The 21177-nt window shown below is 44.0% G+C and overlaps 1 protein-coding gene across 2 annotated transcripts in view; it reads left to right on the top strand.

Annotated features, from left to right (window-relative positions):
* The window catches only part of LOC147658892 (F-box-like/WD repeat-containing protein TBL1XR1), a 294359-nt gene extending 274173 nt beyond the window's left edge, over positions 1 to 20186 (top strand). For both annotated transcript variants that reach the window (XM_086952052.1, XM_086952053.1), the window contains exon 17: positions 16779 to 20186. In XM_086952052.1, the coding sequence (XP_086808178.1) occupies positions 16779 to 16805 (27 nt within the window). In that variant the 3' untranslated portion in view covers positions 16806 to 20186. The remainder of the gene's footprint in view (positions 1 to 16778) is intronic.
* Positions 20187 to 21177: the final 991 nt, after the last annotated feature.

The raw sequence follows: 21177 nt of genomic DNA, 5'->3' as shown, positions 1-21177 counted from the left end.
GGTGGACGAAAGCCTAAGACCCATCCTTGACCTACGGTTCCTGAACACCTACGTAAAAACTCAAAAGTTCAAGATGACTTCCCTGCAAGAGGTCATCCCACAAATAAGGGCCGGGGACTACTTGTCCACCATAGACCTAAAAGATGCATACCTGCACATCCCCATGAACAGGAAACACAAACACATGTTAAGATTCAAGGTGAACGAAGACCACTACCAGTTCACAACCCTGGCTTTCGGACTCAAGTCAGCGCCAAGGGTCTTTACCAAATGCCTCGCGGCGGTGGCCGCACACCTACGAAGGGAGGGTATACATGTGTACCCCTACCTGGACGACTGGCTCGTGAAAGCAAGCTCTTACACGAGGTGCAAAGTTCACGCAGAACAGGTCACAAGAACGCTCAAGAACCTGGGCTTCTCCATCCACTGGAGAAAGTGCTCCATGGACCCAGAACAAGTGAAAATCTTCCTGGGAGCCCTGATCAACACGGTCGAATGCAGAGTAACACCCAGCGAGAAGAGAACACTCAGCCTGCTGAGGGAGAAACGTCACTACCAGAGGGGGCAAGTTCTGACAGTGAGGACGGTGAGCAAGATCTTGGGGATGATGGCGTCATGCATCCACCTGGTCCCCAATGTTCGTCTAAAGATGAGACCACTACAGGAGTGGCTGCAACAACAATGGTCACAAGCAGAAGGGAGTTGGGAAGATCTAGTGGTTGTTGCGCACAATGTGCAGGAGGAGATGAGATGGTGGACGAAGGAGAATATAACAATGGGGAAACCTCTAACGCCACCGGACCCAACTGTGACCATCACCACAGACGCATCCCAGAAAGGATGGGGTGCACACATGGACAGGCTCAGAGTGAGGGGTCTGTGGAACCCAGGAGATGCAGTCAAGCATATCAACTACCTGGAACTGAAAACAGTGTTGCTGGCCCTCAAGGCCTTCCAAAAACACCTTTACAACAAAAGGGTGATGATACAGACAGACAACACCACAACGATGTTTTACATCAATAAGCAAGGGGGGACTCAGTCATTCCCCCTGTCGAGCTTGGCTCAAGAAATATGGAGATGGGCGATCCCACTCAGGATAGACCTGCTTGCCATACACCTGCCAGGGAAGGACAATGTGGAGGCCGATTGGCTCAGCAGGCAAGCGTCGGTGTCCCACGAATGGGAGCTGAACAGCCAGGAGACCGAGAAACTGTTCAGGAGGTGGGGCACACCAACTATAGACCTGTTTGCAACACGCCAGAATGCAAAATGCCAACACTTTGCATCGAGGGAACAGGAACCGATGTCCCATGGGAATGCCCTATGGATAAGCTGGTCAAAGAAACTTGCCTACGCTTTTCCACCGACGCCACTGATCCCCAGAGTCCTGAACAAGTGCAGGTCGAGCAACATGACTCTCATCCTTGTGGCTCCCCAATGGGCGAGGCAGACATGGTACTCTCAGATTATGGAGATGTCGCAGGGCAGAGCACACAAGTTCCCAAAAAGAAGAGACCTTCTCTCCATGGAAGGGGGACAAGTTCTACACCCAGAACCAGAAAGCCTCAGCCTGTCAGCGTGGCTCCTGAGGACTTAGAGTTCGCACATCTAAAACTACCAGAGAGCACACTTCGGGTGCTGAGAGAAGCAAGGAGAGCCAGCACGCGGAAGTGCTATGGGGAAAAATGGAAGAGGTTCACGCAGTGGTGCCATAGGAAGAACTTGCAGAGAAAACTGACGAGAGAGTCTACAGTACTTAGATACCTCACGCACCTGATCAAAGCTAAACTAAGCTCGTCCTCGCTGAGGGTTCACCTGGCGGCGATTGTGGCATACACAAGAGGAGAAACAGAGAGAAGTTTCTTCACTTCCAGAGTAGTTAAAAGGTTCTTGGAAGGAGCGAAGAGAATTGCGCCACCCAAGAGGATGCCGCCGCCGGCATGGAACTTAAACGTGGTACTGACAGAACTCATGAAGCCACCGTTTGAACCGATCCATAAGGCATCACTACAAATGCTGACAATGAAGACAGCCTTTCTAGTAGCAATAACATCGCTACGCAGAGTAAGCGAGCTACAAGCTTTGACGCTGCAAGAACCGTACATACAAATACACAGTGACAGGGTCGTGATGAGGACAGACCCGCATTTCATGCCCAAGGTAGTGTCTAAATTCCACATGAACCAGAGTATCCAGATACCTAGCTTCTTCCAGAAGCCCACGTCAAGCGCGGAGAGGGCGCTCCATACTCTGGACGCAAGGCGGGCAGTAATGCACTATATAGAAAGGACGAAAGAACACAGGAAGACGAAACAATTCTTTGTGTCCTTCGCAAGGAGTTTCCTTGGTAGACCAGTGACTAAGAACACCATAGCAAGATGGATTGCCAAGACAATACAACTCTGCCACAAGCAAGCTGGTGAAGAGCTCACTGAGGGGCCACGAGCCCACTCAACCAGAAAGAAAGGGGCAACGATCGCCTTCCTGGCAAACACGCCCATCCAAGACATATGCCTGGCGGCAACATGGGCTTCAGTGCACACTTTCACTAAACACTATTGCGTAGATGTGCAGATGAACAAGGAAGCACAAGTGGGCCAAAGAGTGCTTCAACATATCTTTAACAACCAACGCTCATCTTCCACCCAGCCGCCACATGAGTGACAAAACCGCTACGAAATCTATGCACAGCATAGTGAATCCAGAAAGATTCACGCTGCAAAACGAATAGTTTCTTACCTGTCGGTGTAGTTTTGCAGCTTGAAGATCTTTCTGGATTCACTAGCGAACCCACCCACCTCCGCCAGAAAGATGAGGCTGGAGAAGGTGGAAGGACATAGAGTAAGATAGGAACGTTTAACAAGACAATATACGTGAAGATGTTTAAGTTGAAGGAAAGTTTAATACACATAGCCATGGATTCACTACAGAGACAAAAAAAAAAAAGAAAAAAGAATCCGAAGATGGCGCCCAAGGGTGGGAGCTTCCGCAGGAAGCGTCCCGACGTCACGAAGGTGCACCAAATGGTGGGACGTCGACGCCCACCTGGGCTACAAAAAAAAAGAGAAAAAAAGACTACGAATCCGGACCCAACCACCAGATCGCGGAATAATGCACAGCATAGTGAATCCAGAAAGATCTTCAAGCTGCAAAACTACACCGACAGGTAAGAAACTATTCGTTTTCACTCTACAAAGCTAATGCAGTCCACCTCATGTGAATCGCTTCTGGCTGTTATCAGGCAGAAAACTGGCAATTTAAATTCTAATCCACTCTTTCCTTTACTTACTTAGGGATTTATAGTTGGGCCAGTGGCATCCAATTCAGCGTTTTAGTTTAGCACTTGAAAGCAAAACAATGTTTTTTTTTATATACAGTGAAAGTTTATTCTGATGGATACTTGATTTCTCATCTTGTGGCTACCACCAGCGCCTAAAATGGAGCCGGATATTTCTTAGCATTGCTCTTGTGCGTTAGCATCATGCAGTTACATGTCGACTGATTTCCGACCAGGAAGTGACAAAGGAGCCACATATAAGCGCCACCTCTGTAAGCTGACATAAATTCCTTAATTTCTTCACATTCGGTCATGGATCTGGAACTCACTCCCAAACCTTTCTTGTCTTTGAATTTTCTACTGACATTTTTAATCTAGGGCTGTCACAAGCAGATGTCTGTGACAGATCCCTGGTACCTAGTATGTCTCAGGTGCCTAGGGTTTTTGCACAGTTCCATGTCTTGGAGGAACTGTCAGGAGGAATCCCAAGGCGACCTGGGACTGCAAAGCCAAGCTCCAACTCTCTGAACACCATTGGAAGACATGTAAGAGGCTTGGCCTTCTACCAAGGAACCAATTGCACAAATTATGCTGATGGCACCAGAGTGTCTGGGTCCATTGACTCTGGAACAAGAGGAAGCTTTAAAGGACTCCATGCTGCACATCTTGAACACCCTTCTGACTCCCTCTGGTGCACCATTGGGCCTCAAGAACTGTAGTACTACCAGAAGATCTGACTTTAACACAGTGTGTGCCTCTCTAATCCTCAGTGGTGTCCAGTCCGACTACGGGGTCAAGGTCCAGCCCGACTTCAAATCTTGCTCTGTGGCCCCTGCTGGCTCATGGCTTACAGATGCCAGAGAAGGGACCTGTTGTCCTTTTTGACTCTGAGACGGACTCAAGACAACCTCAACTGAATTTGCACCTCCGACATCCTTGGCAGGGCTGGCTGTTTCAACTTCATCCAAATTCTGCCAGAACACTGCCATTACCCAGTACTCACTGACAAAAGCTTTTGGCTCCAACTCTAAACACAGCATCGTAAAGATGATACTGGAGATCTTTTGCAGTAGTTATTTGACTGGCTTACAAAGTGTTACAGACCTACAACTTCCATCCATTGAAGTAAAGTCAAATGTCCTAACACAAGTCCTGCAGTCCGGGCAAGCTTTTACAGAACTGCTTCCTCCTCAATGGCCCCCTAACAGGCACACTAATGGACATTGAGCCAGATCTTATTTCCAGCAGGTAAATGGGCAAGTGACCATAAGAGAGATTTTCAGCTGGTGACCCACTTACTCTCATGAAACACCCAAACGCTTGAAGGCTTTGTGGTCAAGGGGTCCACCAGTAGACTAAACCCTAACTCATTGCCTCCTGCATCTCCTGATAGGGAATCAGAATGCATGAAAGCATTCAGGTGGAAGAGGTTTTTCTCTGCCACCTTAGTTCTCCGTTCCGTAGATGTTGGCTGCCTCTTGGGATGATACTCAAATACTTTATGGGATATTGTCAACAAAATCTTGCCTAGCAGTCCCTGATGAATACTGCACCAGCTTTGCTCGTATTATTGAAGATAGTGAAGTCTACAGCATAGTCCGTTATCTGCTCTGGGATGGACACCACTGATTGCTTGGTAGGGTGGATGGCACTAGTGTGATGCTTGTGACCTTGCTAGATGATACTCACTGAATTTTCAGGAGAGTTTCATGTGTCACTAATAAACATGCCACTTGATGTTGCAAGTCTCTTTGGTGATTAGGCAGACTCTCGCCTATAGCATTTCAATGAAAGTAGGGCCCAGCTCACTCCCTCTGCATTCCAGAAGCCCGTTTGCGTGTTTCCCATATTGAGATTCGTGTTGGGTCTAGAAGCATCAGAGAAGTTCTGCGGACACCCGAAAAGTAGAGAGGATTTTTGATAGATCATCAACTAAAGCACAATAAAAACAAACTATGAAGAATATCTGTTGAGGAGAAGACCGAAAACCACTGAGCAGTAGGTCAACAACGTGAGCGACTGGCCACCCGATCAGAGAATGCCTGGGTAGGGAACTAAAACCTTTAAGGGATAAGAAAAAAGCCTTCTTTATGATTTGGCCCAAGTGCCACCATAAATTCTCCCAGAACGACAAACCACCAGGTCTGCAACCTCTGCTTTCCTTAAGACCACAGCCTTGAAGGCTGTGAAGCCTGCAGCGATTTCCTACGGAAGACTGCGAAGACGTGGGCAAAGCAGACACAGGAACACTTTGCAGCTGCAGAAGAAGGGAAGCTTTTCACTGGGAGAACTCCGCTATGTGAGCGAATAAGAGGACAACATGGGCACAGAAGTGGCACCGATACTGAAGTCGAGATAAATTCAGATTTACTACTTGAAAAAAAACACAGAGGGAAAACACTGAAAATGACCTGTATCTGAAGAAAAAAAAAGGGGAGAAGCCAGGCTGAAAGTTTTGGACTCCCAAGTCCTTCAGACTCGAGACTGCCTCAGGGCTAATACCCTCATCAACTGTAGGAAAGTCTAAACCGAAGGAGCCTCCTGGGACCCATCCAATGGCATGAAAGGGTGCTCAAAGTCGAGCAAGTAGAGGAGCCTAGAGGCCAAAATGGCAACTATCCTGCAGAAGTGGCATCTCTCTGGGAATTTCGAATCCCGTTGAAAATTTTGGAGGAAGAGAGCCGGGAAGAGGAGTGTACTCAAGCTACGCACCATGCCCAAGCCAGAGGAGTACCAGGAAATGTTCTTTGAGGAGGAATTAGAAGGCTGTGGCATATTCCATGTCTGAACTGGGGTGGCAGAGTGGGCTAAAGAACGGTGATGGATTAAACCCTGATCTTTTGACTGGGTGTGAGTGTTTGATTGATTCAGATGCTCCGTCATCACCACCCCCTTTTGTACCGCTTTTGGCCGCCATAAGTGTGGCAGGGTATGCTCAGACGTGAGTCCCTTGCTCACTTTGCCACTGGATTCAAGCAAGCGGGGCTGAAGACGGCTGGAACGCCAGAAACCGGTCCTTGGAAGCTTGTTTCCGGTCCAGGGAAGACATGGCTTGGCAGTTCGGGCTGGACTGTTCCCATAAGGCACAGGGTCAGACTGATTTGCATATAGCCATGTCTGAACTGGGGTGGCAGAGTGGGCTAAAGAACGGTGATGGATTAAACCCAGATCTCTTGACTGGGTGTGAGTGTTTGATTGATTCAGATGCTCCGTCCATCACCCCCCCCCCTTTTGTACCGATATTCCATGATGCTCTCAGTGTTGACCTGTGGAAAGACCTCGAAGCTGGAAGGAGGGAGTTGACACATACCTGTTGAGACCTTCCTCACCGATAGACATAGTTATGTATAATGCAGTGGTAAAGTGAGCTGCAGATAAATACAGGGTCCAGGTGGAGTAGGAGAAAGCATAGACCTGCCTCCTCTAAGAGACTACTACCCTCATAGAACGAGAGCGGGTTCCTCCCAATGCTGCCCAGCATCCGACATCAGGGAAGGGAGACATTCAGAGCACAAGTGGCCTGCAAATTTGTTACTCTAAGGGTAGAGAAGAAATACAAACTCAAACTTAATTCAAAGACCTCTTGTACAATAGAGATCACACAACTACAGATTTCATCATAGTGGCCATTGGAAGGAAGGGAGCCAGCGTCCCCTCATCCGCCAGCCCCCCTTTGCCTGAGGAGGGGAGCAAGATGGTAGAGGTGGTAGGACAAAAGGTGAAAAGAGGAGCAGCAACCCAGTGGAGGATTGCCAATGCCTCCTAAACTGCTAGCTGAAACTACCACGACATACAGGTGAACTTACTATGATTAACACACCCTTCACAGAAGAACACAGGTTTGGTGCTGCAAAGGATGATCCCCTGCAGCAAAAAATATGTCAAATGCCATAGAGGCACTGCAGTTTTAAGGGGAACAGTCCCCATGAGTCTGCCAAGTGGACGCAAAAGTTTCCAAGGCATACCACAGCCATTGCCCTACAAGCACACCAGTCTGCAGCAAGCCTAGACACCTAAGTGACCGTTTTAAACAGCCATGCCAGGCCTTTCGGTATCAAGAAAGTGGGAGGGGACAGCTCTTCTGAGGATCAAGCTTCGCAAACTGATTCTTTACAGCAAAACTGTCCTGTTTGAGTGTCTTTGGCCACAGGGGTTAACAACCATCGAAATCCTCTTTGGTCCAGTAAAATTCCATTCACTATTTGCCTACTGGTCACAATAACTCAGCGATTTCCTTCTTTTGGCAACAGTTCTCTTTATGGGCAGCCAAACTGCAAGCTGATGCCTCAGATCCAGCAGACTAAAGTGCAACTTTAGAGCATTGGCTCTCTTTCCCGGGCTGCACTATGACAAGGAGCGATGATCTAGGGATCTGGGCTACCAATACGTCCAAGGTTTCTTCAGCTTTTGTGGTCCTGTGCTGCGAACAGGAAGTCAGCCAATAGAATTGGAGCATCTGCGTTTGGCTAGGCTTGGATGACAACGTATCCATTAGCAAGATGCAGCATGCACAATCCTTTCCTTCACTAACCCAAAGGAGCAGCAGGTGCGGTCCAACTTGTCTATCCATATAACAGAGCAGACCTGTAGACTGTGACTACCAATTGCTCTTTAAAGGCCTCTCAGCCTTTGAAGCTCGCGTTCTCCAGCTGCATGCCTCTATTGTTACTTTTATTGTTGAGAGCCGTTGACACATTTTCTCAGGCGGGCAAAAGACTGTGGAAACAAGAGGGATCGCTGTACTGTTCCTAATGGGGAGTGTAGGAAGTATGTTATCTGGCATGACCGCGGATGTTAGAGTAACATCCTGGGGCATCCATTTTGTTGGATGGAATGGCCTCACACACCCCGAAGGATGTCATGCTTCATCATCGGCAGTTGCTCCTCGTCGGGGAGGCGGTGCAATCCCCGACGGGCTCACCTCAAAGAGGGGCTCTTTAGCGGAGATCTTTTTCCAACTGCCTTTTGGTGAGGTGGGGGTGTGTGGACTGGACTAGAAGTGGTGGTGTGTGGGGTATTAAAATGTAGCAAGGGGTACCTGAATTATATTTATTCTGGGGGTCCCCTGGTTACAGTTAAAAAGGGGGTTAGGCTCACTAGGTAGTCAGCAGGTTAGGTCAAGTGACCCTAGTTGAGGCTAAAGGTGATGGGGGTCGACATGTTTCACGCTATGGGTCTATTCACCCGCGATTCATCAGGACCGTGTAAGGGTGCAGTGGCACACATGCAAGTGTCACGTGTGTCTTGTGTTACCTCTGTGGGAACTCCTATGCCTAGACATTTAGGGAGAAAAAAGGAAAACATATTAATTGCCGTTTTATGCATGTTGGTAGTTGCAGTCAAATGCCAGAATATTTATATAATAATAAAGCATGCCTCTACATTGCGAGCAAGCATGCTTTGCAACCAAGTTTGTGTGTAAAGTGCGCAGTGACAAGCACACACAGTAGCTGTTGAGTCTGTGAGGAGGGAGGTGAAGAAATGTGGGCTAAAAACAATGATTAGAATTAAAACCAATTTTTTTAGAATTAACTTTCAGCCTTTTAAAATTATTGGTTCTTATTGCAGCATTTTCTGAGGGTTTGGCTGCTCTAGTGTTGGGAGAGCGAGCAGGTATGTTAACTGTCACACCCTTTATAAAGACGTGCATCTAGAAACAAACCAAAGCACACACTGTGTCTCAACATGGTACAATAATCGACTAGCACACATGGCCCACTCACCTAAAGGTCGAGGACTACCTGCCACATGAGGGGTCGGCGGGACTAGACATCGGGGAAGAGCCCAAGGAGTATGCTGGGTGTAACAAAAAACAAAGTGCCAGGGATTGGAAATCGGTTGGAGTTAATGCATGGTATTTGCAAGCAGCATGGAGCTGCCCCGATGTCACCCATGGTCAAATCCTAGTCTCGTAGGGCTTACCTCTATCCTTCCGTGTCCGTGTAGTGTGACCTACCCTTCACCGCCGAGCTCGAGTAGATGTGGGAGCTCGGCGGCGGGGGAATTTAAAGCGCGTTAACCCGATCAGCGAGCTGGCGCGTCTCCGCCCTCTCGGTAAAGTCACGGGATCGAGGCGCATATTGGGGCGGCCATCTTGGAGTGGCGTTATATCACGCTTGGCACAATGCAAACATCGTGATGGCACAATGCACCCATCGCGAATCAAAATTAATATTTACCTATAGGACTATTATGGTACAGACAAAGTAAATGGCTTGATGCCCGATTTGTTATGATGTTACGTGACCCATTTGGTGGGCGTGTGTAGTTACTCGTCCTACAAAGCGGTCACGTGGTAAAGGAGCTCAATACGGCGGCCATCTTGGGTAGGTCAACTAGTATGTATGGTGCTAGATGTGCATGGGGGCCACAGTGTGGTGCATTTTAGCCCCCGCGCGCCCACCCCCTTTCTGTTCTAATACATGAAGCACTGGCCCTACACACGGACCATACACGTGACCTTTTCCCATCTGTGTCACTCGAACACAAGTCCCAGTTGCCACTGTCACACTTGATACGTCGCTAAGTCACATACTAAGCGACGTGTCCCACGTGTTTTTGAGCAATCTATCACCTTTGTCCCCATACGACTAAAATGCACCACACTGTGGCCCCCATGCACATCTAGCACCATACATACTAGTTGACCTACCCAAGATGGCCGCCGTATTGAGCTCCTTTACCACGTGACCGCTTTGTAGGACGAGTAACTACACACGCCCACCAAATGGGTCACGTAACATCATAACAAATCGGGCATCAAGCCATTTACTTTGTCTGTACCATAATAGTCCTATAGGTAAATATTAATTTTGATTCGCGATGGGTGCATTGTGCCATCACGATGTTTGCATTGTGCCAAGCGTGATATAACGCCACTCCAAGATGGCCGCCCCAATATGCGCCTCGATCACGTGACTTTACCGAGAGGGCGGAGACGCGCCAGCTCGCTGATCGGGTTAACGCGCTTTAAATTCCCCCGCCGCCGAGCTCCCACATCTACTCGAGCTCGGCGGTGAAGGGTAGGTCACACTACACGGACACGGAAGGATAGAGGTAAGCCCTACGAGACTAGGATTTGACCATGGGTGACATCGGGGCAGCTCCATGCTGCTTGCAAATACCATGCATTAACTCCAACCGATTTCCAATCCCTGGCACTTTGTTTTTTGTTACACCCAGCATACTCCTTGGGCTCTTCCCCGATGTCTAGTCCCGCCGACCCCTCATGTGGCAGGTAGTCCTCGACCTTTAGGTGAGTGGGCCATGTGTGCTAGTCGATTATTGTACCATGTTGAGACACAGTGTGTGCTTTGGTTTGTTTCTAGATGCACGTCTTTATAAAGGGTGTGACAGTTAACATACCTGCTCGCTCTCCCAACACTAGAGCAGCCAAACCCTCAGAAAATGCTGCAATAAGAACCAATAATTTTAAAAGGCTGAAAGTTAATTCTAAAAAAAATTGGTTTTAATTCTAATCATTGTTTTTAGCCCACATTTCTTCACCTCCCTCCTCACAGACTCAACAGCTACTGTGTGTGCTTGTCACTGCGCACTTTACACACAAACTTGGTTGCAAAGCATGCTTGCTCGCAATGTAGAGGCATGCTTTATTATTATATAAATATTCTGGCATTTGACTGCAACTACCAACATGCATAAAACGGCAATTAATATGTTTTCCTTTTTTCTCCCTAAATGTCTAGGCATAGGAGTTCCCACAGAGGTAACACAAGACACACGTGACACTTGCATGTGTGCCACTGCACCCTTACACGGTCCTGATGAATCGCGGGTGAATAGACCCATAGCGTGAAACATGTCGACCCCCATCACCTTTAGCCTCAACTAGGGTCACTTGACCTAACCTGCTGACTACCTAGTGAGCCTAACCCCCTTTTTAACTGTAACCAGGGGACCCCCAGAATAAATATAATTCAGGTACCCCTTGCTACATTTTAATACCCCACACACCACCACTTCTAGTCCAGTCCACACACCCCCACCTCACCAAAAGGCAGTTGGAAAAAGATCTCCGCTAAAGAGCCCCTCTTTGAGGTGAGCCCGTCGGGGATTGCACCGCCTCCCCGACGAGGAGCAACTGCCGATGATGAAGCATGACATCCTTCGGGGTGTGTGAGGCCATTCCATCCAACAAAATGGATGCCCCAGGATGTTACTCTAACATCCGCGGTCATGCCAGATAACATACTTCCTACACTCCCCATTAGGAACAGTACAGCGATCCCTCTTGTTTCCTCAGTGCTTAACACGGACACAGCTGCTACTGGACCTTCCTCCCATACCCCCCCTGGGAGGTAAACAGTGTCCGTTGATCTATTGATCACCTCTCCTACTCCCTCCTTTTTGATAGAGGGCAAAAGACTGTCTCATGGCTAACCACCGCAAAGTGCCACTGGGAACAGGGCAACAGAATGGCAACTTTTTAAAAACTGCATGAGACAACAAGATGCATTAATTTTGACTTGAACAGCGTGTTAGGATAATATAACCAGTTGTTCGATACCTAGAAGAATTAAATTTGGTAGTGCAGTTATGAAGTTACCACAGTTTAGGAGTCAGCATGTAATTCTGTACTTGCCAGTTGGGAAGTCAATCTTTCTCCCAGTAAAAAACGACAATTGTGGGTCCTTTACTGCTAGAACCTGTTAAACAAGTTCTACTTTCTGATATTCAGCACCCTGCCTTAGGACTCAATAGGCCTGCTTTAAGCGTGACCTACACATTAAAAGGGAGTTTGGGATTTGCCCTGGTGGCCTGCTTTAAGCGTGACCTACACATTAAAAGGGAGTTTGGGATTTGCCCTGGTTTAAAATGACATAGGTGAGTAAGCAGTCTGCAGGGCCAGGCTGGGAGTCACGTTTGACCATGTCCCATTCAGGATGGGGCCACAAGTCCTGCAGTCCCCAAGCGGACACTCTTATAAGCTCATGGGTACCCCTGGTACTGTATACTAAGGACTTAGTATATAGTAAGTTAGCCTACGCCAGTTAGGTACAAGCCAATCAACCATACACATTTTAGCGTCAGAGAACTGGCACAGAGGACTGGTTAGCAGACCTCAGTGCACTCAAGTCAAAAAAACAGCTGCATCAGTTAAAAAACGGTGGGGGTGACTGTACAAAAAGAGGCATTTCCTTACACTATACCTGCAAAACCAAGTAGAAGAACTCCTACCATCAGAAATCAATCAGGGAAGCTATTTTGGGGGAAGTGATGAGCATGATGGCCTCCTGCATCACACTGATTGCCTGTTTGATTGCCTGTTCAAGACTGCATATGAGACAATTCAGGAATTGATCCAAATTTGTGGTCCAAAGTAACTGGGGTTAGGAAGATCTAGCGGTCATAACGCATAAGGTACAAGAGATGACATGGTGGAACATAGACAAAATAACAGCGAGTAGACCTTTCATGCAAGCAGCTCCAAAGGAGATGAGCTGCACTGACACATCTTACAAGAGCTCAGAAGCACACTTTGGACAGCTCAACACCAGGGGAATATGGAAAGCAGAGGCGGCATTCCAACACATACATTTCCTGCAACTCAAGATTGTCTTACTGGCCTTAAAGACTTTCCGAGCAAAAGTGTGGAGAGTGACGGTGCAAATCCAAACAGACAACACAACTACAATGTTTTACTTCAACAGACATGGAGGGACTTTTATTATATGCTCCATCAAATCTAGCCCAGGAGATTTGGATATGAGCCAACCAACGAAGAAGAGCCATCCGAGTAAAACGCCTGCCCGTCTTAGAATACAAAGAAGCCAACAAAGCAGGCAATCATTTCTCTCTCTTGAATAGGAACTAAGCAAGTACTTCAAAGGGTGCTTTAAGAGCAGGAAACTTTAGAGGTGGACTTGTTTGAAGTGTCAGAAAATGACAAAAGCCAAGACTTCGAATTCCGGCACCGACACCACCGCTCTCTGGGGAATGTCCTGTTGATAGACTTGTAAAGGAAATTTGCATATGCCTTTCTGCCAGTTTCCCCTCATACCTCTAGTGATAAGTGGGAGTCCAAATGACGCTGATATTAATTGCCCACTGTTGTCTAAGAAAACATGGTTCTCTGACTTAATGGAATTGGCCCAAGCAAACACAAGACTGCCAGCTACACATCTTCTCCATGCATGGAGGCAGAGTCCACCACCCTGATCCTAATAGCTTGAGTCTGGCGGCCTAGCTCCTGAGGGCATGGAGTCTGAACACCTATATTTCCCAGACCAGTCGATCGATGGATATCCTTGAGGAAAGTCGAAGACCAAGCACAAGAAAATGCTACACGACTAAATGAAGGAGATACGTCCTGTGGTGCAGAGTCCAAGAACTGTTCCACAACTAGACAAAAGATACCACAGTGGTCGAGTACCTAACATGCCTTCCAGTCAACAGCTGAACTTATTCTTCAGTAAAAATCCACTTGACAACATTAGTAGCCTCCACAAGAGGACATGTAGAGAGAAGATACTTCATGGCACCTGTGATCTAAATGTTGCTGGAAGGAGCAAAGAGTAGCTCCACCCAGATTGGCACCAACACCCATGTGGAACCTTAATCTGGTGCTTAAACAGCTAATGAAGGAGTCTGTTGAGCCACTCCATGAAGCAGAACTCTGGTTCTTAAATTTAAATGCCACCTTCTTACTTAGCTTCGCTACACATGGTGAATGAACTGCAAGTGCTAACCACCTAGGAACCTTACCTTTAAATACACAAGTACAGGGTAGTCATACGAACCAGTTTGCACTTCTACCAAAGGTCATATCGCGGTTTCACGTAAATCAAACTTAGGTACCTGGTTTGTTCCAGAAACCTAACAAGCGAGCTAAAAACGTCCTGCTCATATGGGATGTGCAAAGGACAGTAATGTACTTTCTTGAAAGGTCAAAGAAAGCCAGGAATGGAAACCTGTCCTTCATAACCATAACAAGTTTAAACCAGGGCTTCCTTATAACAAAAGGCACCTGTGCAAGTTGAGTGGCCCAAACGTCCCAGATATGCTGCCACAAATCCAGCGTGCAACTGGAGACAAGACATAGAGCATATTCCATAAGGAAAAAGGGAGCCACTCTAGCCTTTCTAGGAAATGTTCCAATACATTACTTATGTAACCCAGCCACCTTGTGATCCATTCATAAAACACTACTGTGTGGACATGCAAGTCAACAAGGAGTTGCAGATGGGCAGCGTACTGATCTAAAGCCCAAAAAAGGTACACAGTGTCAAAGAAAATCATCTGAGATCATTCTCTGAGGGAGGTTTTGCTGCACTTTTGGCAAATCCCATGATTTAGGACAGTAGCTCTCACCTACCCTTAGGTGTCATGATTAACTATCTGGTTCCTTCTCACACCAGGATCAGTGGTTCCTGGTGTGATCTGCAACTCCCTTGAGTAAGGGATGAACACTGTAGAGTATTTCTAGTGGTAGAGGTCCTGTAAGAGTCAATGGTAAGGGTGAGGTATGCAGAGTGCAACGGTGCGGGTAGGAAAGGAGAAAACTATCTCCTAATGACCTGCTCAACTACTTTTATTCTGGTCTCCCCACTGGATTGTTCAAAACTGAGAGTGGATTTAACTTAAACCCAATTGGAGAGGGGTCAAAATGTTTCTGCCTGGTTTGTGACCTTACAAGGAGGTTCTAGGCATTCTTGCAGGACCATTATCAAAATATAGTCACTTTTTCAAATACTAGTGTGATGTGCAAGTAGTGAAGATGTTAGTGATTCACTGGTGCGTCAGTGCGTATGTGGTCATGTGTATATGATATTCAAGAAACGTGGTGTAGGTGTGGCCACTCTGGTGTAACATAAAAATGATTATCTTGATAATACAGCTCTTACTCACAGGAGATGGGTGTTATGCCTCAACTCAAGCCTACTTCTGTAAACAACTGAGAAGAAAGAACAAAAGTGTTAAAAACCTGCCAGATAAGATTTAAGATAAAGCAACTTTTTAGCAGGTATTGAGATTACTATGTGTTGCTGGTCCTAAACAAACCATAACCAATCTGTAATGTGTTTGAGTCTCTTATTTAACAGTAATTATGAGGGGGCACTGTAAAAAGTGAGCATTCTAGAAGCAGGCAACTAATCTGAATCATTCTCTCTTGTATACTCAGGCCTACAAAATGAGCCTGCAACGCAGCAGAGTGGAAGAGATGTGTCCAATATAGCATCTTCAAACTCCTGGATCTCGTTAAACCAAATGTCCAAACATTATCTGTTCCCTTCATCTGCAGAAGTCAGACCTCACAGGCAATTCTATACGTCTCTATAAAGCAGCAATAGCTGCTTACATGCAAAACCGATAACTCTCCTCCCTCTTTCGCATCCCTGTAGTAAAGGCCTTCATGAAGAACATCAAAGGATCGACAGCACTAAGCCCTCCCATAAAGCCGACCAGTTTTTCGTAGCCTTTGCTAAACTCCACAAAGGCCAGCTTGTTTTTAAAGCAAGTATTTTGAGGTGGATAGTAAAGTGTATCTATACTTAGGAGCCACTTGGTCAACCCCACACACCTTACACAAGTACTATTGTGTAGGCATCTTAACCCACCAACAGGCCATGATTAGCCAAACCTCTCTAAGGACTTTGTTCTGACATCAGCATCATCCACACACTAGCCACTGCCGGGAGGGGAGTACTGCTTAGTCTGCGCAGAGCATGTGCATGTACAGCAACACATGTTACAAACGAAAAATATTGCTTGCCTTTTAAGCATCTGTTTGTAGCTTGTAGTGTTGGAGATTCACATGCTCCCTTCCTCCACCCTGGACATTTGTGGTTCTGCTTGCCGACCTTTTCCTTATTTATTACCTTAATTTCATAACACGTGTGAACAAAAATCTGCATTTACTCCAAACTTGCTCAAACCTGTTATGTGGAAAACGATGACATGAAGTTGGTGCCCATGTGCCTTGTCTACTAAGGGTGGAGTCATGGTGCATCCTGTGACTCGAAAGCTTTTCTTCCAAGAAAAATACCTTGCTAATGTCTGAGCCCAACATTTGGTGGCAGAAGTATGCAGAGCGTGTGAATCTACAGCATAACACGCTATGAACAGATGCTTTCAGGGAATGTATCATTTTCCTTGTATACTGTTGGTTCTGGGCAATTGTAATTGGAGGGCTGCAGATTCAATAGTGGAGAGCACATAGACGATAACTATTTTGTAGCGATTTACAGATCCTGACTAAGAGTAACTAAATTTCCACTTGCAAAGTTACACCGCGGCACTAACTGTAAATAAAGGAGCTAGTTATAGAGTTCGAATGGACACCCGAAATGTAAACACTTCAAAAATACATTGAGAAAGCTAGTCAGCGACCTGGACAGATCCTTGACTTTGTTGCTTTTAGATTATGTGTAAACTATAGTTTTAAACAATAAGCCAACATGTTTAGCATCTGCCATTTGATTGTTCTTTAAAATTAATCGGTGTTGTATTTCTAAAATATTTTTTGTTTTTCCTGCAGGTTTGTGTATTAGACCTTCGGAAATAGCACAGCTAGTTGGAAGCCATGGACCGACTATGAATGTGTACATAGCCAAAATGACTGTCCTTGACCCTGTACTGCTATAGTCCCCCTTGAACCATGGCCAGTCCACTGCAGCCAAACTCAACTAAATATATACTTCTCTATAATTATAAGACTTTGAAACCTGAAGAGGATGACTGCGTTATTTCACAGCTTTTGAGTTCAGTTTTCATAGTTCTGGATTCTGCTGTGGTCCTATGGATGTTTCTTGAATGAGAAGACAGAAGAGACTTGGAAAAGAGAAGCGCAACCACAAACAATATTTATACCAACATTGGAAGACACCCAGTAATTTCCTTCCTCCTTTTTTTGTTTTTTTTTGTTTTCTGCGATTGAAATCCTTGGTTGAAAAGGAGATGCAAACATTTATTTCCTCCGTAGTTGAGCAGCTTGCGTGTACAGAGAAAATGGGCATATACCGAAACCTGCAGCAATTGTTAATTCCTAGTTTTTAAACATGCCTCTTTTGTGAAAGTTTATGGATGCATGAAGAAAGGAAGTGGATCCGTTACTTATTCATACCTTTCTATCTAACCATAAAAAGTTTATTTTTTTAAATAATTAATGCGTTCTTAAAAGGCAAAGCAAAGATGATTGGTACATTTTGTGACACAACTTTCAATGGATGGGCAGCTGAATACGATAAAAAACGTGCAGTTTAATGTCATGTTTATAAAACAAATGCAAACATCCATAATATATTTAATGCTATGTTTTATGGTGATGTGGCTGAAATGCTGTATCATCATATTTGAGACATACTTTTGCCAAACCAAGAGGAGGAGGAGGAGGGCACAAAATAAAGATCATGCAGGAGGTGAACAATTTGTCTTCTATTGCTTTGAGACCATAGTAAAATTATGGTAAAATTGTGCACTATTGTGAATGGAGCAACATAGAGGTTCTTATTGTTTGTTTTTTGCTATTTCCTTTTTTTATATGAGATTAAAAATGTTCTGAACAAATGTTCCTGTAACAAATTCTCCAAAAATAACCAATCCATAACCACAATTTGTATAATTTAACCAAAATCCAGTGTTAAAAGTATCTCTTCACATAATTCTTGATTGAAAACCGCTCCAATGTGCTATGAAGATCACTGCCTTTCAGGGTAGTCATAATTTTATCACCTTACATTTTTACAGGTTTTTTTGACCCTGGAAGGACTTGCTTCAAGTTTGCTTTCAAAGCATTGGTTCAATGTGTTGCGCATGTAGGTTATCAACACGAACTTCCCTTATGCAGATGTTGGTTATTCTGTGACCACATTTATCTAAACTTAAAAGTAGGTGAGCTGCTACCTTTTTGTATTTCGCACCAACTACCATCTTATTTTTTTCTATTCTGTTAGCCACAGCAAGTGTCTCTCAAAGTAGGAACAGCAGATACTGTCGGCTAATGTGATTACAAGATGGAAGGTAGATTATTCTTTGTAAATAACGTTTGATTCGAAGTTAAACTCGAACAATTGCTTCTAATTTTAAGCAGATTTCCAAGTCCTACATACCAAACATCAATATTTTCTTTCAGTGTTATCAGTGCCACAGCATTTGCTTTTATAACCAGATACAATTGTGGCTTTTAATTATATTACTCAAGTCTAATTTATTTTCCTAACCATGCATAATTTAAATTAATAAAACGGTGCAGCTTAACTTTGATACACCTTTTGTGGCATTGAATCCTGTGCGTTTCACAAAATTACTTCAACTTGAAGCAAGTCTGAGTTATATTAAGGTGATTTAGCATTTCTGAACGGTTTCGAGAACTTTCATTTCCAAAGGATATTAGTACCCCTGAAAAAATGTTTTTAGTTGAAGCATGGGCAGGGTGAGAGGGATCTTTAAATTCAAATATATATATCCAAAAGACAGCCATCTTTTTATGGATCTATGCTCTCTATTGGATATTTTTCATCTTTATATATACACACATATATATATATTTACATATGTTTAGAATAATTTCCTGCGAGCCGCATGGAAAAGTTGTAGACTTTCTGGCAATTGAATGATTGAACTTTTTTTATTGCTGGAGGACCATGCCCTTGTCGGATGTTATTCATGCTAGAGAGAGTCTGTGCAATAATAATTTTTTAAAAAGTGCTCCCAGGAATAGACACAAATGAATATGTTTATGATGACATTTCCTGTAGCTATTTATTTTCAGTTGCAGCTAGTTTAAATTTGACTTAGTTTGAAAGTGACTGTACTTTTGTATTTTAAAATCGGTATGTTTTCAGTTTGCATGCAGGTTGCATCAAAACGGTTCCATTCCATTTGGGGATTTTTTTTGTTTTGTTTTGTTAATGAAGGCTGAAGCAGTTCATGTCTACATGTGCAAAACAGCAGCTGACCACTTTTGAGGCAGGGATTTGTATTTAGGACTACAGCTGTTTTTGGAAATGCAGGATTTTTCTTAAAGTTACCACACATTCAATTTTCGATAGCGCTTTAGTGCATTAGGAAGTGTTTGCAGGCTTTTCAGGGTGTGTTTATTTGAGAACACTTTTCACCTGAACTTTATTGTTTTAATAACCTGCAATCCATCAAAAATAGTCTGACATCAAAATGATAAGTTTGATTTTTGCAAATTGAATTCCCAAATTGGAAATTCAAATTTGTTTGTTTTGGTTAACAAATATGCAGTGTAGTTGTAACATGTTTAAACTTTTGCCTTGGGTATTAATGTTAATGGTTTATTTCCAAAGGTTTTTACTAAATAAAGCAAAGTTATGATCCTGGTAAGACTTCTGGATCTCAGGTGATTGGCAAGCATTTTATTGATTTAAGAGTATTTGAGCAAGTCCGTAATTTCACCTAAATACCAGTTTGAGTCACGTTATAGTAAGTGGTCATGGGCTTAACACACAAATACAGTCAGGGACTCTTGTAAAGCAAATGTTATACCAACTGCGCTTGACCGATTCATTCAAGTTGTCTTGATTTTGATGTTTCAAATCCTTTGGGTCTAATTCTGTGAGCATTCATAGCACTGGATTATATGTCTGCATCCCTCTTCAGTTTTTTTAGTTTAATAACATGCTGTAAATTGTAAATCAGCCCATGCCAGTTTTTGTACTTGTTGAAAGGACTTTTAATGTTCATTTTTCATAATTGTCTGAAGACTGATCTAGATGTTCTGTTCTGTATTGTCCTGGACCATGTTAATTACACTTTGATGTATTTTGGTTACACCAGTGATTTTATCCCACCCTCCAGTGTCCATTTTTAGGCCTTCTAGGCACATTTCTTTTTACAGTTTCCCTTTGCATTGTATTGCTCTGACAACTGTAATTTGAATCAGATCTGAAAGAGGTCCAGAATAAAATATATTTTGATATTATGTTATGCATTTTATAAAGCTCCTTTTTATATCTATTTTTTTGTACAGAATGTTTACCTTTAATTGTATTGCAAGCTTGGGGAAGAGGTTTGTTACCTGTTTTTTGTACAGCACATTTCATTATTTTTCCATTGCTTTTACCAGTTTTATATTCCAATTGTAAAATAAGAGGTACAGCATTTTTTTAAAGATTGTATCTGTAGTATATATGGAATATATATGGTTTCTATAGCAGGATTGGCAGTATTGCGAAGCGCTTTCTTTCTAGACCTGGGAATATAGTTTTGTTTATTGTAAAAATAATGGGTTTATAGTGTTTCTCTACTTTTCGAGCAACTGTCGCAAAGCAGTGTTAAGATTTTTATACTCCATTCACTATTGCACTTGCCTCAGTTTGATTTCCTCATTTTATACAATGTAGTTATTATGGGAAATGTTTCATGGAAGATGCATTTTAAACCCATAGCAAAGATATTCCAATATTATCATATTTAAATGTTTAAATACTGTTATTGACATTTTGTGGATATACCTAATCTTGGAATGTGAAAATGTGTAGGTAGGACAGTGCTAAAACAATAGTGTAAGGTGTTATTCTTTACTTGCACAGAACAATAATCATTCAGACAAAAGCAATGGAGGAAGACTGCATGCTGTGAACATCAGCCTTTCACAATGACAAATGGTTTAGCATGACCAATTATTTCACCTTGAATCATTTCCGAATCCTGGTGGGTTTGCAGTGTTTGCATCTAGAAGTGTATAAACTGTTCAACTATTTGGTTTAGTTTTTTTATTTTCTTAAATACCTGTAAAGTCAATTTACAATATTGTATTCAGTCAGTAACCAGAGTTCACACCTTTTCTGATCCTTTTTCTTAACATGAAATGCTCAGATGATTACTTTGCTGCTGGCGAATGCAGGATTAAAATATTAAATCCTATTGTCGGTAATATATCAATTTTGGTTAAGACTGAAAGGATCAAAGAC

Source organism: Lissotriton vulgaris, unplaced genomic scaffold, assembly GCF_964263255.1.
Source record: "Lissotriton vulgaris unplaced genomic scaffold, aLisVul1.2 SCAFFOLD_2398, whole genome shotgun sequence".
Classification (NCBI taxonomy): domain Eukaryota; kingdom Metazoa; phylum Chordata; class Amphibia; order Caudata; family Salamandridae; genus Lissotriton; species Lissotriton vulgaris.
The sequence above is the reverse complement of the archived record's forward strand: the minus strand, read 5'-3'. Positions and strand labels throughout refer to the sequence as shown.